This window comes from Pistacia vera, unplaced genomic scaffold (genome assembly GCF_008641045.1).
Source record: "Pistacia vera cultivar Batoury unplaced genomic scaffold, PisVer_v2 Contig284, whole genome shotgun sequence".
Taxonomy (NCBI): Eukaryota; Viridiplantae; Streptophyta; class Magnoliopsida; order Sapindales; family Anacardiaceae; genus Pistacia; species Pistacia vera.
The window spans coordinates 73200-90074 of NW_022196095.1; the positions used below are offsets into that span (position 1 = coordinate 73200).

General features: G+C 34.5%; 2 protein-coding genes across 15 annotated transcripts; one reads left to right on the forward strand and one right to left on the reverse strand.

Moving 5' to 3' along the window:
• The first annotated feature begins 1448 nt into the window (after window positions 1-1448).
• Window positions 1449-8049, forward strand: LOC116134246 (signal peptide peptidase-like 4). Its single transcript, XM_031419918.1, has 14 exons — window positions 1449-1638; window positions 2292-2450; window positions 2567-2678; window positions 2763-2882; window positions 3047-3198; window positions 3318-3500; window positions 4146-4180; window positions 4894-5056; window positions 5684-5737; window positions 6214-6306; window positions 6395-6537; window positions 6876-6946; window positions 7377-7460; window positions 7670-8049. Exons 1-14 carry the CDS (start codon window positions 1504-1506, stop codon window positions 7771-7773), a joined length of 1608 nt encoding a protein of 535 aa, XP_031275778.1. The 5' UTR covers window positions 1449-1503; the 3' UTR covers window positions 7774-8049.
• A 465-nt stretch (window positions 8050-8514) lies between these two features.
• LOC116134282 (SKP1-like protein 21) lies at window positions 8515-15029 on the reverse strand. Of its 14 annotated transcripts, XM_031419957.1 has the most exons (13): window positions 14630-15028; window positions 14473-14507; window positions 13715-13778; window positions 13490-13630; window positions 12940-13164; window positions 12446-12637; window positions 12253-12363; window positions 11997-12075; window positions 11420-11523; window positions 11131-11312; window positions 9772-9899; window positions 9254-9381; window positions 8515-8839 (listed from the first exon to the last, which is right to left on the reverse strand). In XM_031419957.1, the coding sequence occupies exons 4-12, from the start codon at window positions 13523-13525 to the stop codon at window positions 9293-9295; spliced, it is 1146 nt and encodes a 381-aa protein (XP_031275817.1). In that variant the 5' UTR covers window positions 13526-13630; window positions 13715-13778; window positions 14473-14507; window positions 14630-15028; the 3' UTR covers window positions 8515-8839; window positions 9254-9292. The 14 variants fall into 14 exon arrangements, 13 of the variants coding, with proteins under 13 accessions (XP_031275817.1, XP_031275824.1, XP_031275822.1 ...); XM_031419964.1 differs by lacking the exon at window positions 14473-14507 and having other exon boundaries at window positions 13729-13765; XM_031419962.1 differs by lacking the exon at window positions 14473-14507 and having other exon boundaries at window positions 13490-13644; window positions 13729-13765.
• Between the last annotated feature and the right edge of the window lie 1846 nt (window positions 15030-16875).

Sequence of the window (16875 nt, forward strand, 5' to 3'; positions counted from 1 at the left end):
TAAAGAGTGAGATTGACCCTCAACATTTAGAGAGTCAAATTTCACTTTCTATACTAATTTTAAATAATAAATTACAAGTTTCTATATATTTTATTTATAATTTATCTCTTCTATTAAGTTTCTTTTTTGAAAAACCATACATTCTCTCATAAAATTTAAAGAGTTTATTGGATTTAAATAAAAATTTTGTTCTTTATATTTAAAAATTAATTAAAATACTTTTTATTTATATGAAATATGTTCTTTAAAATAAAGAGCACTATTGGAGATGCTCTAATATTATACAATTTAATAATGTAAATTTATAATTTCATTAAAGACAAAAAAAAATTAATTGTAATTATTTTAATATATAGAAATTATTTTGTAATATGTATAAACTGTTACTTTTAAGAGCAATTAAAAATCCCAATTTCGAAATGGATGTATTGATAATATATTTGGGTAGATGTTTTTAAAAAGGGAGAACGACATTTTCCCACCCAAGATTTGATAAAACGACGTTATCCACCCATCAAGTTTTAAAATGACACTTTCCCACCCTTCGTCAGGTTTTGTTAATGTTTTTAGTTAATATTTGACTAAAAAAATGAAAATACCCTCAAATCGTTTATTTCTTAATTAGTTTATTATAAATTAAAATTTAGTTAAGTCAAAGTCTGTATTCTCGATTATTTATTAGTTCAAGTGTAAATATTTTTTTTTCTTTTGTTTATTTAATTAATTAAGAATATTGATTTTATATGTTAATTAGTAAAAACGAAAGACATTATATTATAAAAAACATTATAAATTTAGTAGGTTATTAAATAATAGTGATGAGATATTAATGATATTATAAATAAATAAATATTAAGATTTTTAACTTTAAACAATTTCATAACATTACTCATAACTTTTTAGGTAGGGTTATTATTTATTTTTCAATATTTGACCTTTTTAATTAATTAAAAAATAATAAAAAATTTATAAAATTAAATATTTAAAAATACTTTCATCTTTTTAGTAATATATTAATGAAAAATATAACAAAACATAATTAATGGTGAAAAAGTGCCATTTTAAAACTTTGAAGGGTGGGAATGTTCGTTTCGTCATACCTTGGGTGGGAAAATGTCGTTCTCCCTTTTAAAAGTTACTCCGACCTAATGTAAATGTCTTTGCCAGTCATTAAAATATAAACCGTTAATATTAAATAACAAAGATTTGCAAGTCCAGTGTCCACGTCACATTCCCGCCAATGAAACCGTGTAACACACGCCCCGAGCATGAGCGTTGAAAAGAGTACAATGAAAACAAGTCAACAAACGCTAACAGACGGCGTGTTTTTCATGTCCGGGAGGCAGCCTAAAAACGACAAGCCAAGAAAAAGCAACTCTCACGATATTTTTTTCTAGTTTCCTTGGCGATTTTCTCTTTCAAATTTCTTCTCTCTTCTCTAAACTCTATATTTCTCTCACAAAAAACAAGAAAACCCTAGCTTATCGTTCTGTGTAATTTTAAATGGATATACAGAGAGCTATACATATACTAATCATAGTGTTGTCGCTGAGTCCGTGTTTGGGGTCAGCCGGTGACATAGTTCACCGAGACGACAACACTCCCAAGAGGCCTGGTTGCGAGAACAACTTCGTTTTGGTAAGTTTAATCTGGTTTTGGTTTTTTATTTTTTATTTTACCTGAATTGATTTATAATTTTATTTTGATGTTTCTTTTGCGTTTCGTTGCTGAGAAAACGGAGGAAATAAAAAAGATAGTGGAAAATTAGTGGTCGATGAAATTAAGAGATTCACTCTATTTTAACTGAGTAGAGTGTAGTAGTGTTTGTTATGCTTTAACCTCAGTAGAGTTTTCCTGTTCGGTTTTCTTTTTTTGAATAAATAAAAAAATTATATCGTTGTTTGTTTGATTGCTGAAAAAAAAATTACGGAAAAAAAAAGTAGTAGTCAAGAAGAGAAAGGAAAACGGGAGGATAAATTTGCGCTTTAATGTCGATGTGGCTTTGGACTCAAGAAATTATGAAGCGGACATCGTTTTAGAGGAAATATCTTTCTTCACTCTTCTTTATTCCTTCTTATTTAGCGCTGAGAAAATGTAGCGTGGTGAGATTATAATAGTAAACTGAATTTGAGTTAACATAAGTGTCTGTTTTAGGCCAGTTGAATGGATATTTTATCTTTAATTGTTTTTTCTTGGGGCGTTGAATAGAGAATCTAATGATTATGGTTACTCTTTTTTTTTCTTTCACACGCTTTTATGTATCAGCTTTGATCTGATTTGAAGTTTTGTAGGTTAAAGTTCCAACTTGGGTTGATCGTGTACCAGATATTGAATATGTTGGTGTTGGTGCTCGTTTTGGCACTACTTTGGAGTCCAAGGAAAAACATGCCAATGAAACGAGACTTGTACTGGCAGACCCTCCTGATTGTTGTAGCAAACCAAAGAATAAGGTTTTCAGTTTGACATATATATTATTGATACTTGAAACGCGCTTTCTTTCAAGCTTGTTGTATCTTATGTTCTGTTGATTTTATCCATAAGTGTGGGATGCCTTGCCTTTCTGTAGCTTAATCATGAAGTACTTCTAGTGCATAGAGGTGGTTGCAGTTTTACAACTAAGGCGAATTTTGCTGAAGAGGTAAATGCTTCAGCCATCCTCATAATAAACTACAAAACAGGTATTTGCATTTACTTCCTCCATTTCTTGAGGCTTTCTCAGGAGTGTTTCTGTTTTGTAAACTATAGACCTTTTTATGCTGCAGAACTTTTCAAGATGGTTTGTGAAGCCAATGAGACTGATGTAGATATACAAATACCTGCTGTGATGCTTCCCCAAGATGCTGGTGCAAGCTTGGAAAATCATATAAAGAACAACTCTTTGGGTATGCTTCCCCTTATCCTGCATGTTTTAATGGCTATTACTGTGATGTTATTGCTAATAGACATTTTCAGGATTAGTTCCTGGCCTGTTAGTATGTGATCCAGCATTTTCATACAATGTGTTTTTGACCTTTTGTATGTTTGGGTGTCAATTCCCTTTCTTCAGTCTTTGTGCAGCTGTACTCTCCAAAGCGTCCGCTGGTTGATGTTGCAGAAGTTTTCTTATGGCTTATGGCTGTTGGCACTATTTTATGTTCATCTTACTGGTCTGCTTGGACTGCCAGAGAAACAGCCATTGAACAGGACAAGCTGTTAAAGGTCATTTGCTGCATTTTAGCAGCTAATATTTGTATTTCTTGAAGGAATATTCTTCCAGTGTTTTGGCAATATAGTTATGAGTTCCTCATTTTGATTCGTGAACTCATGTTGCACTGCAGGATGCTTCAGAGGAACTTTTAAACTCGGAAAATGTTAGTTCCAGTGGTTTTTTGGACATCAACACAACATCAGCAGTTCTCTTTGTTGTGGTTGCTTCGTGTTTCTTGGTTATGCTCTACAAACTGATGTCACTCTGGTTTCTTGAGGTTCTAGTGGTTCTATTTTGCATTGGTGGGGTAGAGGTGCGTTTTTCATTTTGTTATGCATGCTTTATTTAATTTGATTTAGTTTTCGCATCTCTCTTACAGAACATTTTACTGGTTATTATAAATAATAAACTCTTTAATGAAGCATAGCTTTCTTAACCTTTCATACTATCCATCTTGATTTCTGATGATTTTATTCTTTCTTACATCTATATGTTTCTCCCCTTCTTAAGCTAGAACTTTTTCTTTTCTAGATCTTACCTTTTATCCATATTGAGCACTTCACTTCCATAGATCTGTATCCTCAATTCATAGATGGTAAAAATTTTACATTTACATACCTGGTTAATCAAAAGATTTGATACACCTGGTATGCTCAAGATACTGTTAAATAAAGAGGGAAAGAAAACCATTATACACTGACCGTATGTGTGGAAAGAATATGCGTATCATCTAAGTGTGCTGATTAATATGGGATATGGATAGGCCAACCATCCTGGATACATCTGTCTCCAGAGATAAGGAGTTACTAAATATCTAAATTATAGGTGATACCCATTTTGTTTCTGTATGAGTTGAATGCTTCTAGCATATGATAAAGACTTCTTGACTTCAGATTGCATCATTTTCAACATTTTTTTGAGATGGATGCTGAATCTTGTAATCTCTTCCTGCTCACAGGGTCTGCAAACTTGCTTGGTAGCATTATTATCATGGTATGCTATTACTCCTTTTCAGGGCCTTATATTGATTGGATTTTTGAGTTGGACTGCTGGTTAACCATCATTGTATATATTCTTTTTGTTAATAAAATTTATTTCATCTTTCCTATCGAAACTAAATAAATAATTGTATATTTCTCCTTTCATGTATGCTTTCCCCACCTATAACTGATATGATAATATAATGTTGCTGAAGTTCCACTAACTATTTGAGAAGATTGTGAAAAAATGGATGTGAACCTTTATATGTCTGAGCGTAGTGACAAATACAGTACAGCGATGAAACAAATCACCTGATTTTGATGGCTCAGTTCTCAAAATGCTGCCTTATGTTTTCAGAGCATTGTTTCTGCTTGTACTAGTTTTCTACTATTGGGAAAAAATATGGATCTAATTTTATTTTGAACACATATTACCATACATTTGAGAATACAAGAATAATGGATATCAGGGTTTTAATCATGCTAAATATTACCATACATAAAATGTCATACATGCTTTTTATCAGTACTGATACTATATTGTTTGTGTTATTAATGGATATACAAATTATATGCAATTTTGGGATTATAGAATATTTGAGCATTGTTAGTATGTTAAAGAGAATGCAAGTTTGTTAAATTTCATGTCTACTGTTTTATATTCTTTTGTTCAAGTTTTCTACCCACGGGTTTAAAGTTATGGAACTGACAACTAAACAAATATAGTTTCAGATGGTTTCAACATGCTGGAGAATCGTTTGTTAAAGTACCCTTATTTGGAGCTGTCTCATATCTGACGTTGGCAGTTTGTCCGTTCTGCATAGCATTTTCTGTTATATGGGCTGTTTTTCGTCGCATATCCTTTGCTTGGATAGGTCAAGACATCCTTGTAAGAGAGATTTTTCACAACCTACCTTTACAATCTATGTTGGTTTACTTCATTTTGTGTAACATCCCTGCTTTCATAGCTAATATCATTTTTGCTCCTGAACCCCTTGCCACTCCTTATTCATGTGCCATTTGATATTGCGACTCCCTACGAGACCAATTTGGCTTTCCACAATGTTTGCATCATCCTTGTAATGTATTTAGAAATACATTCCCAACAAGAACAAATCCTTATTTTATAAAGTATGACATTTATTAACGTTAGTTGAATTAAATTTAGTCAAAGGTTTGGTCGGGCTGACAGTGGGTTTAGTTGGTTGGGTAAAATCAGGTTATGTTTTTGGTTTGAACATTTCGTATCAAAAAATTTTGTTTCATGTTGAGCATGTTGCTGATACTGGACTCTACTCGTTTTCTGTATGTCACAATGGCGTATTTATGATAAAATGGTTTGAGGTCCACTCTTACCTATTAGGAAAGAATCCATTACACATGTTAGATAGATAAAGATAATGGAGATGTTGTCATTTATCTGCTTATCTTTTAATTGATATTTTTAAACTTGTAATGTAGCTGCCAGCTAATGATATTTTAACTTCCCCTTCCAAATTTTGGCCTCTTGATTCAGGGTATTGCACTGATGATCACAGTTCTTCAGATTGTTCGTGTACCAAACCTCAAGGTGATGATTCAGACTTAGTTGACTTTAGTGGTTACTGATTAGAGATGTGTGCATGTATGCCCTTGCATAAATCTGCTTTATTGCTTTCTTGATAGAATTTGTGCAAGCATGATAACATTCTGACATTTGTAGACATTTTGTGTTGTAAAAAATCATGGAGACTTCAATTCTTATTCTATACACCATGAAATTCTGTGGTTCTACATTTTGTTTATTTATCTAGCTTCAAATCTTTGGAGTTGCATTCCAGTATTTTGATTATTAACTTTTTCATCCATTTCATAAATAAAAATTTCAAAAAAAGATGGAGAAGAAAAGTTGCATGCCAATAAATCAGGCAAATTGAAAGTCCAGAATCAGACAAAAAATAATTATATGGCTGATATATATCATGAGACTTGCCATATGATAGGCGAAATAATGTTGATAAATGTTTCTTTATATATCTTTCTGTGTCATAAATATGATGCAATCAGGTTGGAACTGTTCTGCTCAGTTGTGCCTTCTTGTACGATATCTTCTGGGTATTCGTTTCTAAATGGGTGTTCCATGAGAGTGTAATGATAGTGGTAAGTAGTTGTAATGATATTTGGTCCTGAAGGCTTGTTGCACTAATTGAGGGAGAGTTCTAAGTTTCTCTGATTTCCTGTCTTTCAGGTAGCTCGTGGTGATAGGAGTGGAGAGGACAGTATCCCCATGTTATTGAAAATCCCACGGATGTTTGATCCTTGGGGTGGCTACAGTGTTATTGGTTTTGGTGACATTATCTTACCGGGACTGCTTGTGGCATTTTCACTGAGGTTTGAGCTTTGCCTAATATAAAAACGTTGTCAGGAGTTATCATGTTTGATCCCACTTCATAAGACTTACTTTGCTAAATGATAAATCATTGGACTCGTGAGTGACATCATTAATAAAATTCTTCTGTTTATTATCAAGAAACAGAGGGAATAGAGAATATTGGAACTATTAGTGCACTATACAGAAACTTAACTCTGGGCTGAAATCAACTTGGAGCTGCCAGAAGGAACATTTTTAATATTCTATTATATCATTATTTGATGATTTATGACTATGAGCGTAGTTTTCTATTCATGGACTATCCATAAATTAAATTATTGTCTGATTCCTTTTGCAGGTATGATTGGTTGTCAAAGAAGAATCTTCGTACAGGATACTTTGTGTGGGCGATGACTGCTTATGGTCTTGGTATGAGAAATGCTACTGTAATTGTTGTTAAGATGAGAAATCTATATTATGGAATTGGATTGTTGCCCATATCCATGAGAAAATGAGTAACATAACTTTTAAAAGCCTAGGCTAAAACCAACAGTTTTAGTTTGAGCGCACACGTCCATGTATATGTCGCTTCATGTTATGATTAAGAAGTTTCATTATCCTAGCAATAGAAATTGACATAATAATTTATGCTCCACTGCAAAGAGAATCATTTAAAGTAAAGTTCAGAAAAGAGAGCATTCACACTTCTTTTTCAACCGGATATTGATCACATTGCATATAATAATAACGGGAAGGAAAAGGGTAATGATGGCCCTTGGATGTCCTCTGTTTAAAAGAATTATGTTGTAACTATTAATAATGACTATTTTCTCATGTACGAATGATGCTTGCACTGCAGGTCTCCTGATTACATATGTGGCTCTGAATCTGATGGATGGACATGGCCAACCGGCTTTGCTTTATATTGTTCCATTCACCCTTGGTAAGTTGCAATAGCTTGAGAAAGGTGCACTTCATGCATATATGTAAGACATGCCAAAAATTATATTTTCTTGGGGATAGTGCACCCGCAGCACTCAAACTTACGTCTCCAGAAATTTGTTTCAGAGCTTTTTGTCTTCGAGTTTTTCTTCCAAAATCAAGCTTGCGAATTAGTGATGTTATACCCGTTAATTTATTTCATGGATGCAGGCACCTTTTTGACATTGGGAAAGAGAAGAGGTGAACTTAAAACTCTGTGGACAAGAGGAGAACCAGAGAAGCCCTGCCCCCATATCCAATTTCAACCTTCATGATTATGTTAAAGATATGGATGATATCTCAATGTAGTTTTATAGGTTTTTAGCACGAAGACCTCAAATACTACTTTACCTACCCAAAATTGTAGGAGAGCATCTTGACATATATAGTGTTAATTACATCTTCGAGTTCAGATATTGACCATTGACCAAGAGTTAGATGCACTTAATTAAAACCCGCTTGACTAATGCCTTAAAAGATTACGACCGTTGGTTCGGTGAGCATAATATCCCATTCCCAACCCCACTATTATTTCTTCAAATATTCTTGAATTGGTGTCCAATCACGGTGAAGTCCATTATACTTATGCGAGCATAAACTTATCATAGGCTTCGTGAATCTTGACAATCTTGTGCTGAATATGATCGACAGTTTAGCATGACGGTCTCTAGTCGGTTGTGATTCAACGTAGTACACACAACCAGTTTAGTAATGTATCAGTTGTTGGGCAGGATCCTCAAAACCTTATTTTCATTTCCTTAGCATTGATTGTCAGTCATAACATCATATTGGACATATAAATACTTTAATAAGAACATAAAACGCTTCTGTCAACAGTTTCTCTACCTTAACTTGAAGTCAACTATGTGTGCTCATCCACAATGGCACTAGATAAGTGGTAAAGCCACCTATTTCACATTCACAATCACATGACAGATGAATTTTTCTATTAGACTCTCATTATCCGGAAATGAGAACTTGACTAATTATGGCAATTCATAATGCAAAAGGCTATCATATCATCTCAATTTTGATGAAGAATCTTCATTGTCCGTATATTCCAGACACAAGATTTAAGAAAAAACAATGTTCTGTCAGACACCTTTCGATACAATTAAATTATCACTCTCAATATAGCTCAAAAAGTAACTAAAGTTGGGAAACACCAATTAAGACTCACAGACTTCTACGTCTTTCCTCTTGCCGTCTTAGTAAATTTGGCCACATCATAGGAAAGCCAGAAAATACTGTGAACAGCAGGTAAAAAGTTCCGCCATTGCACTGACAAAGCAGCCCCGTGATTTAAATAATCCTCAAGGATCCATTGTTTCCATCAGCAGTCTGTAACATATCACTAAATTTATAAAGCTCTTCTCTACACACTAAACAAAGTGCATCCTAAAATCATGAAGAGATCACTCTACTTGTGCACATACTGCAAAATTATAATGAAATGTAACTTCTGAAAACTAACCAAGTATACTACAAAAAGAAGAAATGAAACTCTTGTAACAAAAGGACGCAGTGTGGACAGTGTTCTCCTTTTCCCAGTATCTTAGTATTGACAGGTAATTACTGGGCAATCTGAGCTCATACATGCTTGTGATATTCAAAGACAAAGTAACTTGCAGAAACACAGTTTCTTTATTAGTTGTTTTCCATTAAAATACAAAGAGGTTGCCCTTTCAATCAAAATTGCGTTTTGGCCAAGCACAACCAAGAAAACAAATTAAAAAATTGAATTGAAAAACTTACATGTAAACATTAATGACAAAACCAACTCCTTAGACGCCACTAAACCACCTGCATAAGCATCTGATCAAAATTGTTCCAGCCATGCGGCCAATCTGGGGTAATATCATTTCTGCTCCCGATCTGGTTCTCTCCATGCAAAGAAATTACTTTGTGAGTAATGTAGAATATTAAGATCATGGCTCAAATGGACTGTGGTATTAAAGGATATTAAAATATGGTGGGTCGAGCAGATCAGTCAATAAGCAATTATCATATTGATAAAAGTAGCTTTTTCTGACAGTTGTGTTCTAAAGTCAAGGGGTGAATAGAGCCTAGCAGATTTTGAATCAGGGAAAGAATTTTCAAGAGCAACTCAACAAACACTACATTTACAACAACAAATTCCACTCTTAATTTGAGAGAAATCTGCAGACAATCTCATACTTCCAAGGGAAACGCAAAATATAATATAATATTTATCACATAAAGGTAGTGTGACACTGTAATGAAAAAGGAAAAAAAAGGAACAGTTAACATACTTGCATTTCTTCTACCATTGCCATTAACAGAATAATGTAGTGGCCTTATTTCTTGACCCAAAGATAGAATCTCTTGCATCCTTTCAGGCCAGTCAGAATTCAGTCTCCGGGCAAAATCCTCCACCTCCCTGCATCACATGATATCATACCAGAGCTTAAGATTTCGTTTCATAAGCCAATAGGCAACATATAAAAAATTTTGACATTTCAACTTCATGTGCATATTACTTTTCTCTACTATTGCTGCATATTTGATGATCTATTGAAATATCAAATGAATAAGTGAAAGAATTTTCTACTTTCTATGACAAGACTTCTAAAGGTGCTTAATATGATACATAGCTCCTGGTCACATGACAGAAATTTAAATGTCTAAAAGTCCTTAGCATTGTCATTTGCCAGATTTTAAGCAATAATTTTCTAATTCATCTATGGTTACAGATGAGCAGAACATATTCATCTATGCTTAAAGATGAGCAGAACATAAATTACGATTATAGATGCGCTTGAACATAACTGGGTGTAATGAGTTCACTATTTCACATACAGTATATCCGCAATTTAAACATCGTTTATCTGAAAGGGCATTTTTTGACAACATTGAGCAGGTCACTATGAAAACAGTAAAAGAAAATATTTAACACCAACAGAGAAAGTAGCTACATAGAGGCAATGAAGTACTACCCTGATTGGACAACTTCATGCTGCTCACAGTTTACTGAGCTCATGTAATATCAAGAACATTTGCAGTACTCAATAAAGCATAAACAAAACTCCCCTCCCCCTCTCTTCTTCAAAAAATTTCTAAAACTCCAGCAGAGGTTCTATAAAGCCAAACCATTTCTAAAGGTGTCTTTGAGGAAGCAGATTTAAGAATCTTATAAAAAATTAAGACAACTATGTTGTTTGGGGCCTATCAATGTAACAAATTCTTCCACCATACTTGGCTCACACGCAGACACAGAAACCCATGTTCAACTCTTTATGCAGCATTCCCAACAGTGGAAGCACAAAACCAAATAAAATCAGATATCATACATTGTTAATAACTGTACACAACTTCTAATCGGCATTAGAATTAGGCCAAGATGTTTCAAACACACACAAATACATATATGTTTATCATTAGAACTTCAAGAAACAACTTAATATTTCCTTAAGATCTATGTCACAAAATACCAACAAACTCAGATCCCCATTAAGTGACATAACAGTTGATATTTGATAAAAAGAAAAAAACAGAGTTCCTCAGTCCTCAAGCATTCTCAAACAAAGACCTATCCATGTGTGCATGTGTGTGCGCATGCGTAACAGCACAAGTCAGTAAGTATATTCAATAATCCAAGAACATAGCCTCACCTATCTATTTTTTCCTTCAATGCTGGATCAATCTCGTCATCTACATCACCGTCATCAAACTCAGACTTCCGAGCAAAAATATCATCCTCAACATCTTGCATATTTGATGTCTCTCCTTGATCAGGCCTAAACTCGTTCCCAGCCTCAGCACAAGGGCATAAAGAATTAAGCCCGTTTGACTCCTACAACACATGTAAAGAATCAATACCTTTACAATTTATGCATGAGTTAAGATTTAGAGACTATCTTAAAAGGAAGATACAAAAAATAGCTACACAGTCCTTCAGACCTGCTTATGGGTTTTAATGGTTTCATTAGCAGAGGCACTCTTCTGTTGATCTTTTTTTCTTCGATGCTTCTTCTTATTCTTGGAAGTTCTAACCCCTTTAGAATCTGTCAAAAAGAATTGTATAACCTCCAATGAGGCCCTAAAGAGGAAGTAGAGTGGAATAAACAGGGATAAGAGGCAATAATACATGTCCATTGAATATATTAAGTTTCTAATGTCAATTAAGAAATTATGAAAATATTAACAGAAAACATTCAAGTGTATAAGTGTATATGTGCAAAGATCTATGGTCACCAAATCCCCTCCATATTATTACTCAAATAAGTATGCTAAACTAAAAATTTACATATCACCATAATCAAGTTGGTATTGCTATAGACAACAACTGGAGAAGCAAAATGTAGATCAAATAGTAAGCTAATTAAGATCCAAATGTGATGAGCGCTTCCACCAATTTAAGCCAGTCAGCATAATAATAACTATTCATGAAGCACTAATAATTTTTATACAATCAGAAAAAAGATAGAGCAGCAAGAATTCAAGAGTAGAGGACAGAAGAACCAACACCCGATGATACCTCCTTCTCCTCCATTTATAAAGGACAAAAGGTCATCAACTGAACGGTCATCCACACGGTCTTCTTCAACCTCAACAATCTGAAAAAATGACCATCATTGTCAATATGCAGATCCCATAAGTATAAACACATAATTGCATTTGGTTTGCAATGAATATTCAGGTCAAAATGCACACTGCAGAACCAAGAACTCAAACTGCAAACGAGGAAAATATAGAAGATGAAGGTAAAACGGGGAAAGAAAAAACCAAGTCACCTTTAATTTCTCCTTTTCCTTCAGTTCTTTCCTCTTCTTTGCATATAGACGGTTTAGAAGTCGAATCCGTGGATCATCAGTTGTATTTTTCAAAGGCTCCAATTTCTCTTCCTAAACAAAGGATCTATGTTAGAACAATAAGAAGATGAAAAGGACATACTAAGCAAACACAGTTCCCACAAGCACCAGACACCTCAGTAAGATCATCAGGCAAATGAAATATCTCACGTATCTCTTCGGGACTTCTCCCTTCAATAATTCGTGCAAGTGCACGACTAGTAAGATCAACCAAAGGCTTCAATTGGAGGCTGTCAGCAGCAGATGTCAACTCACATAGCCTCTTTGTATCCATTCGAATGAACTTTTCATCAAAAGACTTGCGCTCCTATACACCCAACAAAAAGAGATGAAAATCAAATTCTAGTTATACTTTGCAGAGTTCTGCCTTCCCAAACTTCATTGCACCTAAATGATGTCAAACAGGAAATAAAAGGGGTGCATTCCTAAACTTCATCATACCTTAAAAAAGGTCAAAATTAAATGAAAAGGGCCTAAATGCTCTAAAGATAGCTTATAATCTGCCCCAACTTCTATGGTTTTACAGAAAATGTCAAGTACCCACTTGGAATAACAAAGAAGGATATCAACTGAACAAAAGGTAAATGATGATTCATAAACATATAAAACCTTGTTAGAACGGCCTGGCACTTGATGAAACCTGCAATAATCAAGAATCAAGCTCAATGAGGCAGGATTGACTCGTTGCGGAACAGATATTGCATAGCTCTTGGATGATCCCATGCCCTTTTGTATTACTTCATGACATATCATGGGACAAAACATGGCAACCTCTTGTTCCACTTGTTGGATTGAACCATCAGCTGTCTGGAGCCAGATGTAGGACTTCATCATCTGGAAAAAGCATATCAATGCATCAGAAGTAGTTAGAACATTCAACTACAGATTGACATCATACTACTAAATTAAATTGCACACAAACATGGTCCACAATACAACAATTTGATCTAGCGACCATACATTTGCTCATAACTCATAGATCACATGGGACCAAAAATATGTTCCAATCTTAGAAACATATTGACCACCTTCAATATAATAAATTGATTTAAGAATAAACTGTCACTAATTAGCCTTATACTGCCTTTAAATGTTGCATTTTTTTTTTTTTAATTTATTTATTGAAATGAACGATTCAAAACCATATAAGATATTATACCTCAGGTTTAATGACTGCCATATCAACTTCTGACATTTGACAATATTTGAACCAACAATAGAAGCACTTATAGAGATCCTTTGCAGAGTAAGTTGTATAATTCCCTCTTTGAACGTCAGAAGCTTAGATTCACCAGATCAACTGAGAGTTTTACCCTTGTCAAGTAATAAAGATTCTCAAATTTATAATAAGTTTTCCACAAAGCTAACTGAAATGGAAAAATACCGAATTCCATGAACCTTGCTATCAGCAGCAGTTTTCATGAACTTTCTTAAGCTGCATCATCAAACTGGTATAGTTATCAGAATAAAAAACCCCACACCATCCAGCTGACAAAACTTAACTTTCAGCTTAAGATACAAGTATTTGAATGAAAAAGAAAATAAATGTATCAATTAAAAGCCAAACATAACACAGACACACACATGCTACTCATGCTATTAAGTTTCTCAAATTTTTGTTTCAGCCAATTTATCATTTAAATAGATATGGTCTATATGTGTGTCATTCTGTTTTCCTGCATGCATCCTTGGAAAATCTCATACTCGTTAAGCTAATATTTCTCAGACTGCTATTACAATCAATATGTATAACATGAAGTTCTATTCAAGTATAAGTAATTCTTCCAATTTGATCACTTAATTTGAACATTTCATAACACACCATTCTAAAATTTAACAAATAAAAAAATATACATACAATAAAAACTGAACTATTAAGATATATTTGAGCTAAGCTATATAGCTCAACAAAACAAATCTTTTAGCATGTTTTGGATTTTCCTGCATCTTAACCACTAGTAATCCACAGTTCAAGAATTAAGTTCCATTCTTTCTTTACACTTTATATAGAATATAAAATTTACCTATCGAATATTAACATATAAACAATTAACTGAAAAGAAAGCAAAGAAAAGAATAAAAATATTTATACATAAAACGAATTCAAGAAATAAATATACACACGCAAAGCCATAACCCTACCTATAAGAACAAAGCAGCGATTAAAGCCTTGTATACTACAAAGAAAAACACTAAAACTAGGTTAACAATACACATTTCTACTCCCTGAATCTCTCTATCGTCAAACAAACAAACAAAGAATCAAAGAAGAAAGAAAGTGTAAACTTCTATCGTATACCTTCGAGAAGAGAGAGTAATAATTGGAATTGCAGAGAGAGTCCGCTTTGAATTGCAGAGATTTGGCGGTTTTCGGCGACCTCAGAATGGATAAATGAGAGAGAAAATAAAATTAAAAGGTTTAAATAAATATATTTATATATATATATATATATATGTATGTAACCGGAAAACTATGTTCTGTGTTTAAAGATTTTCTCTGTGAATGTGGTGCGCCTCGCGTCGCTGTCTCGAGCGAGCGAGGGTCCGATAAGACATCAAAACGCCCGCCACACGTGAACCCTATTTACTATTAGCGTTGGTTAGGCTGGGTCCCTTTAGAATTTTAATTTTTCTCTTTTTAAATCAACAGTTATAGCCTTATAGGTATAGAAAGGTAAATAATGGAAGTAATTCTCCTCCCCTCCATTTCTGGACTGAACGAGAGAATGAGAAGAATTAGAAACCGTTTTTCTTTTGCACTTTAACCCTTATAATAATAATTTTAAAAAAATCAGTTTGGGCCAAGCGGAGTCAATTGTTTTAGAAGCCCATCTGTCGTAACGTACTCTTGTGAACTTTAGTTGAATTCGGTATGGGTCACAATCAGTTAACTGACCCCGTTTTTGAAGGCCCATGTTCAAATCCATGTCAGAAATCTGAAGAACCAACACGCATTTGCCACTCATTCAGCTATTTTATTTCAATATATAACAATGCCGCAACCACGTGCCATATGTCTTCAATCAAACATTCTGTTCATATCATTCCGTTGAATTCCATCCTGTTCTGTCCCCCAAAAAAATTTGTCTGTTTGCAAGCTTTCAAAATTAATATCAAATACATGTAAATTCTCTTAAGATGAAAGAGTTGAGTGTCTGAACGCGCTCAATAACAGTATTTTTTTTTTTTCATAAAAATATCATGAATTAGATCAAGCATAGTGGGATTTGATGAAAGAGGAAAGGAATTTAAGAAGATTGTATAAACAATTGGATTATGCAAAGTTATGATGGTTGAAAATTTGAAGTTTTCAGTGATGATCATGATTGAAATGGGGCCAAACCAAACCAAGGTCCCATCATTACAAGTGAGTAGAGGATAACATCAGGAGAGCACAACCTAACGTCAGTTGTTGCGGACGACAAGTAAAACTCTTATCACGAAACAATGTTGTTTGAGGAGAATGGAGCTCACCTGGTATCGTAATTCTCATCAAAGGCCTTGGCCCTGCAACAATACCACTCCCAGCTGATAATAAAATAATGTATTACTGGATAGAATTTGAGGTGAGTTTGATTCCTTATTTAATAAGACTTTGTTAAATGAGAAAATTACCCTATCTTATAAATCAATAGGTTTGAGTGTGTCTAGTCGGTATGTGACTCCAACACTCTCCCTTATAGTTAAGCTCATATGTTGGGTTATGTCTGTTAATGGAGGTAGTTGTTGGCTCACAGTCCTCACCCGCTAGTCAAGCACTTAGCTCAATTGAACATAGGCTCTGATACCATGATAAAATTTAAGGTGGGTCTGACTCCTCACTCAGTAAGGTTGGAGTCTCACATTGACTAGGCACACTCAAGCCTACTGGTTTATAAGAAGGTGTAATTCTCTCGTTCAACAAAGTCTTATTGGATGAGGAGTTAGGTCCACCTCAAATTCTATTATGGTATCAGAGCCTAGGTTTAGTTGAGTTGAGTACTTGACTAGCAAGTGAGGAGTTAGAGCCAACAACTACCTCCATCAACAGACATGACTCAATATATGGGTTTGACTGTGAGGGGGAGTGCTGGAGTCTCACACTGACTAGGCACGCTCAAGCCTACTGGTTTATAAGAGGGGGTAATCCTCCCATTCAATAAGACCTTATTGGGTGAGGAGTCATGCCCACCTCAAATTCTATCATGGTATCAGAGTTCAAGCTCAGTTAAGTTAAGTACTTGACCAATAGGTGAGGAGTTAGAGCTGACAGCTACCTCTAATAACAGGCATGACTCAACAAATGGGCTTAACTGTGAGGGGGAGCGTTGGAGTCCCATATCGACTAGGCACGCTCAAGCCTACTAGTTTATAAGAGGGGGTAATCCTCCCATTCAACAAGGCTTTTTTGGGCGAGGAGTTAGGCCTACCTTGATTACCCCCTCTTATAACCCAGTAGGCTTGAGTGTGCCTAGTCGGTGTGGGACTCCAACACTCTCCCTCACGGTCAAGCTCATATGTTGAGTCATGCCTGTTATTGGAGGTAGTTGTCGGCTCTAACTTTTC